The sequence below is a fragment of the Suricata suricatta genome, chromosome 6, assembly GCF_006229205.1.
Source record: "Suricata suricatta isolate VVHF042 chromosome 6, meerkat_22Aug2017_6uvM2_HiC, whole genome shotgun sequence".
Classification (NCBI taxonomy): Eukaryota; Metazoa; Chordata; class Mammalia; order Carnivora; family Herpestidae; genus Suricata; species Suricata suricatta.
Genome location: NC_043705.1, coordinates 36,577,955 through 36,594,861, shown reverse-complemented (window position 1 = coordinate 36,594,861; position 16,907 = coordinate 36,577,955). Strand labels below are relative to the sequence as shown.

At 41.7% G+C, this 16,907-nt stretch overlaps 1 protein-coding gene across 1 annotated transcript in view; it reads right to left on the bottom strand.

Moving 5' to 3' along the window:
* Positions 1–16,907, bottom strand: part of STK32A (serine/threonine kinase 32A) — a 118,813-nt gene that overhangs the window by 13,841 nt on the left and 88,065 nt on the right. Inside the window, exons 6-9 of the mRNA XM_029941345.1 lie at positions 15,585–15,674; positions 6,426–6,523; positions 1,783–1,899; positions 1,277–1,402 (exon numbers count right to left, since the gene is read on the bottom strand). Coding sequence (XP_029797205.1) covers positions 1,277–1,402; positions 1,783–1,899; positions 6,426–6,523; positions 15,585–15,674 — 431 coding nt within the window. The remainder of the gene's footprint in view (positions 1–1,276; positions 1,403–1,782; positions 1,900–6,425; positions 6,524–15,584; positions 15,675–16,907) is intronic.

The following is a 16,907-nucleotide window of genomic DNA, read 5'->3' as shown; positions in this document are numbered from 1 at the left end:
TGTATTATTGCCAGCATTGTTTTTCATACTCTTTGATTTTATATTTGTGTATTTTCAAAACTCCCCATGAGGTCTCACTCTCAGTGAGTGAGAAAGGAGATCAAAGTATAGTTAATTTCGAAAAGTTTGAATTTGTAAATTATGTTTCTCAAAGTATGTTCTAACAATCACGCATCAGCATCACCTGAGTTGTTTGCCCAGCCTCCCATTTCCTCAGTCAGACCTCCAGAGTCAGTGTTCCAGAACAGGAGGCTGAGGAAAGCACATTGTTAACAACCTCCCCTGATGATTCAGATTGACAGTAAAGTCGGAGAATCTTACATAGAACCTCTCCTGAGGCAGATCGATGGCTCACTGCCGCGCTGTGGTGTGGGGGAGGAAGAGCGGAAGCAGCCGGAGATGGGTCTAGATCTTCACGGTGTCATGCTTCCATCAGCCCAGGTACACCTGCCCCTGCCAGATTCTGCAACGTGACCGAGTAAGACCTCGACCTTACTTCTGGTTGCTCCATGAGGTAGCAACTCCTCACCCCAGAATTCCACCACACTGCCCACTTGTGGTGCCCACCCATCCATGCGTCTCCTATTTGCACACAAAAGATCTCACCCCTACAAGCCCACAGCATGCACCTCCCTTGGGATGAACAGGAAACCCTGAACTGCCTCAGCTGTCCCCTTTAGTAGTTCATTGTTCTGCTGATCTACCTGATACCAGATGTGTGGAATTAGACTGGGCCCTGTGGCCGAAGGTTCTGGACTTCAGCTTTACCAGCAGCCTGCAGAAGGTCACAGATGTCCCTCGGCCAGGGAGTCACCCAGTGGGAATGATTTCCCTTTGGCTGCTAGTCCTTACTAGTATAGCTTTGTGGCAGAGAACCACCGAAAGAAGAGGGGTGAATGGTAAAATAACCCCAACATTTTCAATGCTGTGACTTACAGAACTCCATGATACAAATTTCTACATCTTTGAAGTCAGAGACAACACTCTTTCCTCAATGAGAAGATTCCTGGGAATGACTATTTGGAGGACCAGAACTTCCATCCATTAGAAACACACCATAAAAAATGTTTAGGAGCTGGAGCTCCAGACACAGACAGACCTGGATTAGAACCGCACTTGGCCACTTGCCAGCCACGTGCACTTCGGTGACCCCATACCCAGTGTTCTCATCTGTAAGACAGGAATGCAGGTGTCCTCGAACACTGGAGAGGTTATCCAATGAGCCCGTGTATGTAGCTGTGTGAGCGTTATGATAAGTTTGTTAGGACTGACTTACATTAGGAATAAAACCTGGAATAAGCCTCTTCTGCAAAACTGCATCCCAGTTCACGTCATTCATGTATGGGAAGTTCTGAACGTCGGACAAGTGAGAAAACCGTTGGTCCGGATTCAGCTCAAGTAGCTGCCAAGAGAATACAAACATCAAGATCATCGTGAAGGTCAAAGTGGGGCAAAAAGTCATACACATTCCTTCTAAAAGGTTTCAAGTGCAGGACGGAGGGAAACAAGGCCAAATTCCCCTTCCCTCACCGTATAAACAAATAGTGTAGCTAATACATGATGTGAAAATGCATGCACAGGATGAGGTATAAGTTGGTTTTGGTTTTCGCAGTGTGGTGAGTGAAAATAGATTGTTTTATTGAGTCAGTCATACCTTTGACTCCTGTGCTCTAGAATGTACATCGGCATGCCTGCCTCCCGTACTGTAAACTAACTTCTTACCTCAAACCAGAAAGTATACCTTTTTATCACTTGATTTGGTCATGCCGTCCTCCAGCTTACCTTCTTAAGTAGTGACACCATTTCCTGCGACCAGGCCGAAGGGTAAGTCACAATAGCCGTCTCGAACATGTGTGCGATTTCCTTGCTGGACGTACTGGAGCGAATATGATATGGTCTCTTGGGGGGAGAAGCAGGGAGAGTTTTCATTTTTTTAGGGTAAAGAAAAAAATGTTGCTTGGCAAATGTTTCTGAGCTCAACCTTCAACAAGTAAATCTCAGGATCATTTTCTAATCCCGCCAGCTAATTGTCATTTTCATTTGCAAATGCGGTCTACTGTGGCCAACTCTCTTTAAAAAAAAAAAAAAGACATCAGAAATTTATAGTTTGTTGTGAAATCTCAGAATTTTTAAAAGTCGATAAGTCCATTGGGCCAAATGAAACATTTCTGTACGCTAAATCCACCTCTGAGTTACCAATTTGGGGCTGTTTTATAAGGTAATTTATATGAGTATTTACATAAAACATAAAGGGAACTTAAAAAATGTTCCTTACTTATTGATTATAAGGAGATCCAGCATTTTACTACATCTCTTGGCACTTGTTTGAATCAATAATAAATTCAAGATAGAATGTTACCCACAGAACTTCATTCACCATCCATAATGCTATCAGTTGCTAGTTCCATGGAGAGGTTGGGGAATTTTAGGATGAGGCAAAGCATTTTTACTTCTGAGAGAACCAAGTTCTACAGTTTTCTTGAGGGAAAAGAAATCAAAACGGTGGCATTGTCATATTTTTCACAGATGTCCACTAGAGGGCAGCCTTTACCTATATTAATTTCTTTATTTCATAAAATAGGTTTATGAGATTTTATCTTTAATGTGATCTGAGAGCTATTTAGGGCCAGAGATCATTTCATACTCATATGTGTGTCCATTGGAACTAACACCTAGCAGGTGCTCATTACATGTTTGTTGAATGAACAAAATTTCCCTATTAGATTAACCAACAATGGGACAGTTAATATGGTCATGTACAGTTATCAAGTGCCTTGTCCTTTCAAGATACTTAATAAGTGATTGTAGGCTGATGGAATAAGTTGGGAGAAATAGAAAAGGTTTTTTTTCCTGTTGCAAATCAGTATTTAAAGATAATGTAATGGGGGGGAGGGCACGCAGGTGGCTCAGTCAGTTGAACCTCCGACCCTTGATTTCAGCTCAGCTCGTGATCACAGGATTGTGTGATCGAGTCCCACATTGGGCTCTGCACTGAGCCATGGAGCCTGCTTAAGAAACCCCCACACCAGTTAAAATGGCTAAAATGAACAACACAGGAAACAACAGATGTTGGCAAGGATGCAGCAACAGGGCACCCTTTTACACTGCTGGTGGGAGTACAAACTGAGGCATCTGCTCTGGAAAATAGTCTGGAGTTTCCTCAAAAAGTTAGAAGTTGAACAACCCTATAATCCAGTGATTTCACTAAGAGGTATTTACCCAAAGGATACAAAAATACTGATTGGGAGGGATGCATGCACCCCAATGTTTATAGCGGTGCTATTGATAATAGCCAAAGTATGGAAACAGCCCAAATGTCCATCAACTGATGAATGGCTAAAGAAGAAGTGGTACACACACGCGCGCGCACACATACACACACACGTGCGCGTGCGCGCACTGGAAAATTACTCAGCCATCAAAAAGAATGAAATCTTGCCGTTTGCAAAGACTGGATGGAGCTAGAGAGTTTTATGCTAAGTGAAATAAGTCATAGAAAGAAAATACCATACGATTTCATTCACATATGAGATTTAAGAAACAAAACAAATGAATATAGTGGGTAGAAAAAGAGAGGCAAACCCGAAACAAACTCTCAACTACAGAGAACAAATTGGGGGTCACTGGAGGAGTGGTGGGTGGGGAGATGGGTCAGATGGGTGGTGGGTAGTAAGGCGGGCGCCTGTGATGAGCACCTGGTCTTGCTGCATATACAAGCGATGAATCACTAAATTCTACACCTGGAGCTAATATTATGCTGTATGTTAACTAACTGAACTTTAAATAAAAACTTGGCAGAAAAAAGGTAACATAATTAAGCATTTGAGCTTTGAAGGCAAAAAGGATTTGAGTGCTAAATATTAAGGCACTCGATTGGAGTTTCAGTTCCTTCGTCAGTAAGATGAAGCCCCTTTATCTGAAAAATAAAGCGCCACATGAGATTGTTGGGAAAATTGAATCACATCGCATGTGTAAAATTCTCCACAAAGCAACTAACACATATCGCACACAATGCAGCAGGGAGATTTTTATCACTCTTGAACACGAGGTAAAAAGGGTGGATACAAATGTGAATAGTGGGCAGCAAGGTGAGTCATGGTTCAAGGAGATGTGAAGAAAGGCTTAACTCTGCAAGTGGTAGAACAAGGTCAAGTTACTTGGGGAACCACAGACTGCTAGGAGTTGACCTCTAAAAAGGAGACTGGCCAAACTTTCTTTCTTTTATCCAAGGTCTAAACATACACACCTGCCATGTATTTTCTTCCCACAAGATTGAATAAAGGACGATAGGTAATTCACGTCCTCAGGAACAAGATAGTGGAAATAACCCATGTAATTCAACCTCAGAAAGGAAATGCTAGGTACCTGATCACCATGCTCAACACTTATTGGCTGTGGGCTAGCCACAAGTACTGTGGGTCACTACGCATGGCTCACTCCACGTACACCATTAAGAGTTAGGGTACGTGTGGCACACTTCCGCTTCCTGGGTTCTGTGCATGTGCACATACACCTTTCCCTTTTGCTAATTTTCTTCATTTCATTTCTGCTTCTAAACTTACTGTTTCTCAGACAGCTAGAAACATAAAATAATTTGATGAATGAATACAGTAACTGATAAACGCCACAGGCAAATAACAGGTTTAAGTGTGTTTTTTCCCATTTACTTTAGAAGGCCATGTGACTGAAGCTAATATTTAAAAAAAAAATCCTGATGATCTGTCCACTTATTATAAAGTCAGTCATTGCCTTTGTCTTATAAAATAACTTATTTTCCTGGTTCAAAAATTTAAAATCCATAGTAATTCACAAGGTACCAGAATTGTGTATTCATTCATTTGCCAAATATTTATTGAACCCTCATGGTATTCCAGCACTTCTGTTGGGCCCTGGGGATTCAATGAAGAATAAGACAGACAAGATTTCTATTGGTGGAGCCTATAGTCTGTTTACAGAAACCATAAATATTTATATCAACTGAATACACATCCCTAAATCAAGAGAATATATGCTATAAAGTAATACAGTGTGCAATGACAGGATATATGAAATAATTCTTAGACTGCATATAAAAAACAAGAACATAAAGAATGCAGAAGGTGGAGAAGGTAAAACTTTAGGTGGGAGAAAATGAAGGGGGATTATAGTCACATTGCAGGAGTACAGAAGCAATAGAGTTAGTTGTAGCTAAGGATGTGCAATTAGTGCCAAACTGTGTGTGGGCCCGACAGAACCTAACACTTCAGGACAGCACAAAGCCGGAGGAGGCAGACCCTGCATTTGCAATGGCAGACAAAGCTGGTCAATAGTTAAGGGGCCCGCCCGTTCGCTCAGACTGCAGTGAAGTGCAGAGATGCCAAGCATATGTTTGAGGTATGTATCTTTCTGTAAATCAGATTCTGTAAATGTGGATGAAATCACTGTTTAGCACCCTTCCTCTGTGGCTTGGTTGTGTTGATAGCTGCATTTAAATGTGACTAGCTGTATTCTGAAACCTAATTACCTGTAGCCTACATGGCGATTCTTCCTGAGAACAGGGCGGAATTATTATGTAGTGCCTTATTCCCCCATTCATTTAATACACACTTGTTAGATATCTGTTTAAATACTGGGACCAATACTAAGCTGTATAAGGTATAAGCGTCGCCTCTAATAAATTTGTAATCTAATAATATAGAAGAGGTAAAAACGTAAAAATAGACCTTGAAAAACTCACAGGGCAATACTTTGCAAAGTAGATTTAAATTCCATAATCTAACAGTAACGTTTCTTCACCTTTCCAAAAAAGAAAGAAAGAAAAGGAAAGGAAAGGAAAGAAAGGAAACATGAATCTGACAGTGTTAATACAGCATATCCTAGTGAAGTACCACAGACATAATATGATATGGGAGGGAGGGAAAAAGATTTTCTTAGCAAAATTCTCTCTATGCATTTCCTTTGTTTAAGAAAAGTCTTCTTTAAAAGGAAACTACTCTCATTTTCCACTGAACTCAGAACCCAGGGGCCGGGTGCCAGAGAGGAATCCAACAAGACAGGGCATGAATTGTGTTGTGTTAATAATTCACACTTGCCTTAGGGAAGTGTGTCTACGCTAGAGTCCTGTACTGTGACTGTAAAACGATTTTCTTTAAACAAACAAATGTATTTACACAAGCTATTTAGTGGGGTGCCCTGATTCTCTCTCTCTGGGAGTTTATTATATCCATATTACTCATTTAATTTTATCTGCATTTAATGCTGACTCACATGCTTGACTCCACATGTGGGAGAGTGAATATGTAGAGAAATCCCAAGCTCCACATGGCATAATGCTTTCGCCCTGCAAATGAACTGCTGGAGTTTAGTGGGAAAAAAAATTCATCCTTTCATTCTAAAAAGGAAATGTGCTGGAAGAGTCACCAAAGAAAAATGGAAATCTCCCGTACCCGGCCTCGCAGGAGCTCATACGCCGTCACCCCCAGGGACCACCAGTCGACTGCAAAGGCATAGCCCACTTCTCTTCTGGAGTTGAACATCTCAGGTGCTGAAAACACAGAGAATTCAGGTCAGTCTTACTCCCTGAGACATTAACAAATTCCTTTCCCCCACACGTTCCTCCTACGGCACATTACGAGGGTGAATAATGGAATAAACACTGTTAGGGATGTTTATCATCTGCTGCTACATTGCTCACAGCAGGCAAATATGTCTAATTTTCTAGTCTCAGTGGACTGATTTGTCACCCAACATACGCGCAAGCACAGGGCTTGGTGGGCAAATTCTGCTCTTATTTATATCATCTGCCTAATAAAAATTAGATCCCATAAGCCCCAAATGTTCAGATGATCCTAAAATTCAAAAGGCTCAGAGGATGGTGTTTTTTGTCTTCATTTGGAAGGTCTGTGCTAAAGGACCCGTATTTGTATTACTGCTGCAAACAGCACTTAGAATTTGATGCACCAGACATTGGATTGCCTCTCCGTCTCAGAGTCATCTACAAGACACCAGGGCAGCATTTTTAGCCTGCTACTACAGGTGGTGAGGGAGGGAGAAAGATGGAGTCGACATTTTGAACAATACGAGGTTTTACATTAGGTGGAAAAACTTACACTTTGTAACACAGTTATTTGAAAGGACTCTCAACAACAAAGCAAAGCTACAGTCAAGTTCGTCCCCCAGTGATGACCCCTTGTTATGCATTCTCTAAGCACTTGGACACACTGTGGACCTTCTCCATCCTGGTCCAGGGACATACCTAGCTTGGACAAAGCACAAAGCAAGGGCAGCTTGCTCATGGCTACATTTCTGGTGTGTCACATTGAACCTGGCATTTAGAATCACTCAACAAAATGTGTTGAATAAATAATGATGACTCAAGGAAACATGGGGCCATTCTGCCTGGGTTCAAAACCTGCCTTGACCACTTATTGTGACCTTGAACAAGTCAGTGGCCTGAACTTGAAAAATCCTCATCAGCAAGGTCAGAATAATAAGCAGGAGATCTTTATAGAGGTGAGAAATCAAATGAGATGCCAAAATCTCAGTTCAGTGCCTGGAACCTAGAAAGTGCTCCAAAAACTAGCTGCCGTTCTGGAGAGGAATGGGGATTTTACTTGTCAAAAGCTATACACAGCTGACCTAACCTCTGGTAGTCGGGGGCTGCCCCTGGACAAAGGGAACTGGTGTGACATGGAGCCTGCACACAGGGCTGACCTACTCAGGGCACTCAAGTCCCAAGTCAAATCCTGTGGACAGCATCCAGATCCGAGGCCCAGGACCGACCCTGACGGGAGGAGCCTGTGGTAGTAGGGCTAGGCAGCCTCATTCCCTGGTGGATCGATCTTCCACACATCACCGCATCCTTCCTGCAAGTCCCGGTTCTCCATTTGTTTGGGAAATAATGGCCCTGACCCCACGGTCCCCCCCCTCCTCCCACTCTCCAACTGGAGGGAATGGGCTTTATTTTCCCTTTCCCTTATCAGTACCTCATAGCCCGTCATCCCAGATACCCGCCCCGGGTGACAAGCCACAGTATCTCAGAGAAGTGGCAGAGAACGCTGAAGGATAAATAGGCTATCGTGCTAAGAGAAAAGCTAACATCTGGGTGTTTTCAATTTGAGAATGTTGTGAACAATGCTGCCATGAACATCCCTATACACGTAAGACTCCTACCAGCCCACGCATCTGTGTAGGGTACAGACGTGTGGGCTTTCGGGGAGCCCTGGAGGATGGAGCTGCTGGGGATGGGACGCCCATCTTTACGTATTTATCCAAGTGGTGGTACCGATTAGCACCGTGACCGGCAGTGTATGAGAGGATTTTTGTGCTCAGCCTCCTTACCCATACTTGGTGTTAACTGACTTTTTGAATTCTGCCAATCCAGTAAGTGTGCACTGATCTTTCACTGTGGTTTAAATGGACATCCTCCTAATTACTAATAAGCCTGAACACATTTTAACATGTTAATTTGCTATCTGGATTTCTGTTATTTGGTTTACAGGTTTTAGAACACCTAGATAGTAGATTCTTGGTCAAGAAATAAAGAAGAAAGGGCCAAAAACCTAATCTGTAAATGTAACGCAATAAAAATAATGAATGCAACTTACAAAAGATATTCTAAATTTCATCTACCAAAAAATACCTGTGAATAATAAAGGTTGTCTAAAAAAAATAAAGACATAGACATGCATCTCATGTATTTAGTTACATTATAAAACTATAATAATTAAGATTTGAAAACCACAGTATGTAGACACTAGTACATAAGGACACTTAGTTTATGATGAACATATTGTAAATCAGTATGAAAAGGGTCTTAGTTGATATGTTGTCTCAAAACAACTGTTCAATGATGTAATAAAAAATAAATTCAGATCCTTGTGACATATCTTCAGGCAGGATTATGTAAATAGGAATAAGAAAAAACATGAAAATATAATAATAAAAATATTAGGTAACCTTATCCAATATCTGAAGGTCCTACTAAGGATAGCATCAAAGATAGAAACTATAAAAAAGAAGAATGGTGTGATGATGTTAGAAAAATATTTCTTTATATGAAAAATGTCATAAGGACAATAGCAAACTGAAAGGTTGGAAATCATATTTATAACACATAGGATACACTATAATATTCTGAGTTTATAAGGGGCTAGAATTTTTATATAACAAGATTATATAATTGAGAAGAAATAGCAGTATAGGATAAAAATATTAACACCCTGATAGAAAATGGGCAAAGAGCATGCACAGATAATTTACAGAATAAGTCAGAGAATTGTACTATTAGTTTCATAATGAGGGACCATTTTAAATCATCTTTTCAGGAAGATTAAAGATATTCATTGTTCAACTCTGCTGAAAATGCAGGAAAGTGAATATCCTCAGACACTTCCAGAATGAATGAATAGAAATCAATGCGGATTTTTAGGAGAAAACATAATAACACATAACTATCCACTGACCAGGAATTCTTTGAATGGGAATTTATCACAGACATAAACCAACTGTAGGACCTATTTCTGCTAATAGGAGTTTTATTACACATTTACTTGTATTTTTTTAATTTAAACTTTAGTTAACATACAGTGTAATATTGGTTTCGGGAAGAGAATTTAGTGATTCATCACCTACATACCACACCCAGTGCTCATCACAAGTGCCCTCCTTAGTACCCACCACCCACCTATCCCATCTCCCACCCACATCCCTCCATCTACTCTTGGTTCTCTATCTTTAAGAGTCTTTTCAGGTTAGTTTCCCTCTCTTCCCTCCCTGCCCTTCCTCTAGCTCTATTCGCCTACGTTCACCTGTTTTGTTTCTTAAATTCCACAGATGAGTGAAATAATATGTATTTATCTTTTTCTGACTGACTTATTTCACTTAGCATAATACCTTCTGGCTCCATCCATGTCATTGCAAATTGCAAGATTCATTCTTTTTGAAGGCTAAGTAATATCCCATTATATATTTATACCACATCTCCTTTATTCATCTATCAGTCGATGGACATTTGGGCTCTCTCCATAGTTTTGCTATTGTTGGTAATGCTATAAACATTGGGGTACATGTACCCCTTTGAATCTGTATTTTTGTATCCTTTGGATAAATACCTAATAGTGCAATTGCTCAATCATAGGGTAGTTCTATTTTTAATTTTGTTGAGGAACCTCCATACCGTTCTCCAGAGCGGCTGCACCAGTTTGCATTCCCACTAACAGTGCAAGGGGGGTTCTTCTTTCTCTGCATCTTTGCCAACACCTGTTGTTTCTTGTGTTGTTAATTTTGGCCATTCTGACAGCTGTGAGGTGGTATATCGTTATGGTTTTGATTTGTATTTCCTTGATGATGAGTGATGTTGAGTAGTTTTTCATGTGTCCATTAGCCATCTGGATTTCTTCTCCAGAAAAGTGTCTATTCATGTCTTCTGCCTATTTCTTAACTGGGTTGTTTGTGTTTTAGGTGTTGAGTTTGAGAAGTTCTTTATAGATGTTGGATACTAACTTTTTATTAGACGAATGAAACTGGACCACTTTCTTACACCATACACAAAAATCACAAAAATAAATTCAAGTGGATGAAAGACCTAATGTGAGACAGAAAACCATCAAAAACCTAGAGAACACAGACAGTCACCTCCTTGACCTCGGCTGGAGCAACTTTGTACTAGACATGTTGCTGAAGGCAAGGCAGACAAAAGCAAACATGAACTATTGTGACTTTCTCAAGGTAAGAAGCTTCTGCACAGTGAAGGAACCGATCAACAAAACTATGGAATGGGAGAAGATATTTGCAAATGACATATCTGATAAAGGGTCAGTATTTATATTTCAAAATAAAAAACAAGCTAACACTCAATAATGAGGAATTGGTTAAATTTAATTCAGTCCTCATGTTTAAGCATGTGATCATTACAAATGATAGTTATATATATACGGATATGGGAAAATAAGCAGAGTTTCATTTGCGAAGACCCAGGCTCTGGAGTTGGAGAGAAACAAGTTGCATTTTTGGCTGAGGCAGGTTTATAGAATGGAGGCAGAGAGGTTGCACAGCATAGCAGAGTGGAGGCTCTGAGCCTTGCGGCTGTCTCCCTAGCTTCACCTTAGGCAAAGTGCTTAATTTCTCAGTTTGCCTATTGCAAGTGGAAATAACCGGAGGATTGGCCTCACGGAAGTTTTAGTTTAAACAATGTAACACACACACTTGGAACAGTGCTGGGTACACAGGAAGGCCTCCGTCAATGTCAGCCTTTGTACCTTCACCATCCTCACCATCATCCACACCATAAGTGCCATGGCTCAAGATGGTTTTAGATGTGGGTTTAACTTCTTGTTTGTTACTTGCTGTGTGATAAGGTTCTTGTCACTTCATTTCCTGGCCTGATTGTTTTTTAATCTGTGAAATCAGAATAATAGTAAAGCCTATTTCATAGGGTCGCTTTGAGAATATACTGGTACAGTAGATGTTAAAAGCTTCACAAAGTACTTGGGCCATCATAAATGCTCATTATATGATGTCTGTTGCTATCATGCTATAAAGTGAAAATTTAGAGTACAAAAATTCAGTATGATCCAACTTCTAAAAAAGAAAAATGTGTGTGTGTGTGTGCGTGTTGTGCGTGTGCACAGATAAAAAGGTCTGGAAGGAAAGCATAACTATCTACAAGTAGACGAATTAATCTAACTGCCTTTTGCTTATCAGCATTTTACAAGTTTGCCATAGTGAACTTGTTTTGTTTTTAACTGGGAAGAGAAGAATGCTTTAATTGGTTAAGCTCTAAATGATCTGAATTACATGCACACAGAGGTAGGGGTGAGGGCGAGGAAGAAGAGCAGGGAACAAGGAGCTAAAAGATTCGGAAGGGAAGGTGGTTTGGAACTACCCGACTGCTCATCCTCACCTCCCCAGAGAAAAACCACTGTATACGGTAACGGGCCCGGCATCTCCTCTTAGTAGATGTCATATGTTCCTATAATCATCAGTATTTCATCCTAGCTTTCTTCCTTTCTCCTTAGAATATTTTTTTCTTTCTATAACCGCTAACTAGTACTATTAAATGGGTACAATTTATACCCATTTGTGCTCCCACAGGAGCACTACTATAAAATGGATACTGGTGAATGTCTGTTATTTAGATATTACCAAATTATTTGGAGCATAGTTTTTAAAAAAGAAAAAGCAGACTTCTACCTATGACATCTCTCAGAAGGACTCTTACCCAAAAACCAAAGACAAGGGCAACCATTGGATCAAGAGTTAAGGGATGACAAGTCCTCATTTAAAAAAATGTTTTATTTATTCTTGAGAAAGAGAGAGAGAGAGAATGAGCAGGGGAGGGGCAGAGCGAGAGAGGGACACAGAATTGAAAGCAGGTGCCAGGCTCTGAGCTGTCAGCACAGAGACCAATGCAGAGCTAGAATTTGTGAACTGTGAGATCATGACCTGAGCCGAAGTTGGACGCTTAACCGACTGAGCCACCCAAGGGTCCCAACAGAACCTCACTTTTAATGAAACAGGAAACCCTTCTACTAGTCTGGCTTCCCTAAATTGACTTACAATCTTTTAAGGACCACAAAGAATTTCTAAAAAATATTTCTGCCTTTATCTCTCTCTCAGGGAGAAGCTTGACTTTCTAAAGTCAGACAGAGCTTACTTTAAATCTAGGCTTTTTTTTTTTTTAATAATTACCCATGTGATCTTGGGCAAATTACTTAGCTTCTTATTTCCTCATTGTAAAATGGTGATAATTATAGTCTGCCTCATAGAGTCATTGAGAAAAAATAAATGAGTAAATGAATGTTAAATGTTTAACACATTGTCTGGCCCACAGAAAGCTTTAATAAATATTAGTAATTGTTAATTATAAGGGTGAAGGTGGAGAGGCGTAGAGAACTTTGAATGCATTCCAATTTCCTAGTTCCGTGTTGTGAAAGGACTCGAAATGCCAAATTTGAGGAGAATTAAATTATACGGATATTGTATTTAAAATCACTGGGGAGAGAAATGAAGGGTAGCTCCTTTACCCTTCTCACCATGGAAACCAGGCCTAGAAAACCCAGATGCACATTCTGATTTGGCTCCAAGAAAATAGCCCCTAATATGGAAACCCAGGAAACCTGCAGAATAAATTCATCAGAGCAGCAGGCTCAGATAGTCCCTTTTATCATCTGAGTACTGGGGGTTTTAGGCAGAAAATAGGCTGAATTATATGTGTCCATTATTTGAGAAGTGACAAAGGAGATTTATTCCCCCCGCTGGTAATAGGAAGCCAGGAAATTTGCAGTTGTTCAAGTATCATCTAAAATAAGACTCATTTTGTTCCCACAGAGGATTTCGTTCTCTTGGAAAGTGAGGTGGTCCTGCATGTAGGAGTTTTATTTTACTCTCTCTAGCCACATGAGGAAGAGAATGAGATGTTAAAAGAAGTGGCTTTGCTCTTACCCTCGATTTCCAGTTCCGATATTTTGCTCATAAATTACTCTGACCATATCTAGCCATTACAGTCCGTCCTACCTCCTAATTCCACTGGCTTAACCAGTGGCATCATCTGCTCTAAGCTTCTCAACTAATTAGGGTAGAAGCATGAATAGTTTTTAATCCTTTCATCAGTTGCCAATAACTATGCAGTGTCTTTCTTCCCCTTTTTGTTGGGTAGGGGGCTCCCTCAAAGATAGTTCAATCTGTCGCTTAAAACATTTAAATTCTTTTTGCTTCTTAAAACATCTACTGTGGATACTTTAAGATGCAGTCCCATGAATTTAAAGACTAATGTAGTATCTCATCCAGGGTTTACCCATATCATGCCGCTGGATTCAGCCATTCTGATGTGGAGATAGCCGATCTGTCTCTCATATCCCTTCTCCCTTTTCTTTTCTTTTTTTTTTTTAATGTTTGTTTTTGGTTTTGTTTGTTTTGAGACAGAGAGAGATGGTGCAAGCAGGGGAGGGTCAGAGAGAGAGGGAGACACAGAATCTGAAACAGGCTTCAGGCTCTGAGCTAGCTGTCAGCACAGACCCCAATGTGGGGCCCGAACCCACGAACCATGAGATCATGACCTGAGCTGAAGCTGGACGCTTAACCAAGTGAGCCACCCAGGTGCTCCCCCTTCTCTCTTTTCTTACAAAGTACCATTTATTTTAGGACATAGAAGAAGGATACTGCAGGCAGACTGATCCTAACACAAATGCCCTGTCCCTGCCCCCAAGGTGATCTCTCTTTAGTTGCTTCTAGTAGCCGTCCTGGCTCACGATCTGTAGCAGAGCTTCTCAACCCTGGCTGCATGGCAGCATTACCTGAGGAGCTTTAAATGACCCTACCCTTGGGTGTCACCTCCGAGATTCTGGTATAGTTGAGCACTACTAGAACTGGTGGTGTTTCCAGTAAGCCACAGTGACAGGAACCTCCCTCCCTTAGGGACTGGAGGGGTCCCGAAAAACCGGATCCCATCCTGTGGCTAATCCACACCCCTCATCACACACTGCTTCCTATCTGTTTCCTGATATTATGGTCCCCAGGAAGACTGAACTCCAAATTTATCAACCCTCCAGGGACAGAACAGGCTCCGTTGGTCCCAGGAGCAGTGAGCAAGTGCAGTGACAAACCAGACCTTGAAGAAGACTGGAGAACCAGGTCATTGTTCTCACAGCCGCACACAGACTTTATAGACAATTCTCTTGACGTCTGACTCACCTGTCCTGAGAATAGTGGGGAGAGGAGAAAAGTCCTTCTTGCTGACCACCTTTGGGGAAAGGGCCACAGTTCTATCTTTACATTTCTGGGGGCAGGGAAGAGGCAGGGCTAATTTGGCCAGAATGGTGTCTACACACAGACGCCATCTCCAACAACAGCACTTAGAATTTGCAGTAATTTGTAGTGTTAATATAATCTAATGTGAGCCCTTGTTGGCAATTCCAGCACCTAACTTTACCCTTTTAGTCTCCCTCTGGACATATGTTGAATCTTCAGGAAAAATCCACTTCCTCATCTTTCAAAAGCAGAACTCATGGGTTTGTCGTGGTGTTAAAACTAAGAGTAAAATGGCAAGTGGGAGGCACTGTGTGAACTTTACAGCCCTGTGTATGCAATGCAGGGTCATGTAAGTGATGGGTATAGTAATACTTATGTCACTTATTACCATCTGATTTGTTAGCGCATCTTACTTCGACTTGATTCTATGTGTCGAAATTCTTCTCCCTAGAAAGTAAGCTCCATGAGCTGGACACCTTGTGTGTTTTGCTCACTGCAGAGTGACCAGGGCCTGGTACCCTGCTAAACACACAGAGGCAATTAGTAGATACTTATTCAATCAACTACTATTCTTTGCTAGGAAGCGAGTAGAAGCTGTCCTAAAGAACTCATAAAACAGTGTTTCAGAGCTGTCATCACTGGCCCTCCTGAATCAAGATCAGATGGGGTGGTTGCTAAATGGAGAATCCAGAGGCTCCCCTCCAACCTGGGAAATCAGAAGCTCTCCAGGTAAAGTTAGAGAGGGGCTTGGCATTTCTAGCTGCAAGTGCCTACAGATTATTGGACCCGGACTAAATATCTACCAGATGAAAAACGAAAGCCTTGCTCTTTAACCCCGCCGCTCGTGAAGCCCATACCCATGTAAGGCTTGGTGCCCGCCATGGTGGTGAGCCTCGTCTCCCTGGGCAGCATCGCCGCGATGTTGAAGTCTGTGATGTGCACGTGCCCTGGCGAGACAAAAGCACCACACAGAATGTTAAGTCCCATTCCACCCAGTGCCGCAACCATGCTTCTCCCTGAGAGCTTCTGGAAGCTTGGTCTGTCAGTTCTTGCACGCCTGTTGCCACTGGGTACAGGCCGAGCAGCACCATCATTCTGCCTTCGAGGCCAGGAGGGTGTTCAGCTGCAACTCTCCAGTGGCCAGAACACGTATGCCAAACTGAGGATCTGATGGTCAGCCTGCCGCTCAGTCTCTCTACCCCAGGCGGTCAAGGGCTCACACTCTGGTAGTTCTACTTACAGTGTTAATGTTGGTAACATTTTACAGTGGTATCACCTGCGAGCATCAAGAGGGAGGCAGCCAAAAGCTATTCTAAGTATCACATTTCCAAGCATTTTCCAGTGTCTCCTATGGGATTTTTTCCTCTAGAGCTAAATATCATTATTACAAAGCTGACATAAATGTGGATATATGGGTTTTTTTTTTTTTGCCAAAAAAGAGTCCTTTCTCCCCCTCGTCTTTCTGAAATATTATTAGCATTTTGTTGTGATAGTTTAGGTTGTCCTCTGTCCTCCCCCAACAAAATGTTTAGAGGGAAGGCTGGGGCCAAAAAGTCAAGTTTAATTTGTAAAGAGGCTGTATAATGAGCCCAGGCCCAGGCCCTTTCCTATATTGAACTCAAGTTTCCTTTTGCAAAACAGAAAAAGAAAGAAGAAAGAAAGAGAGAGAGAGAGAGAGAGAGAGAGAGAGAGAGAGAAAGAAAGAAAGAAAGAAAGAAAGAAAGAAAGAAAGAAAGAAAGAAAGAAAGAAAAAAAGGAAGGAAAGGCGAGGAGAGGAGAGGGGAGGGGAGGGGAGGGGAGAGGAGAGGAGAGGAGAGGAGAGGAGAGGAGAGGAGAGGAGAGGAGGAAGGAAGGAAGAAGGAAGGAAGGAAGGAAGAAATGGGTGCGCTAGATCATCTCTAGGGTCTCTCTCAGCTCTGACACTCATGGCCACAGAGTGGAAGTCATCCCTTCATCTCTGCGAGCAGCACGCCCTGCAGACAGTGTTAGGGTCCCTGCATTTCCAGCTGGAAGGAGGACCAGGGCAGTAGCAGAAGCTCGGGGAGACAAGCCCGTTATGTTAGCTGTTGGCACAAAATTCATGTGCTTTTGGAGGACCTTGAAGTGTTGGCATTTCCATTTACGTGCTCTGTGGTTGTGATGAGACACGGCTGTAATTGGGGGAGATGTCATCTGATCCT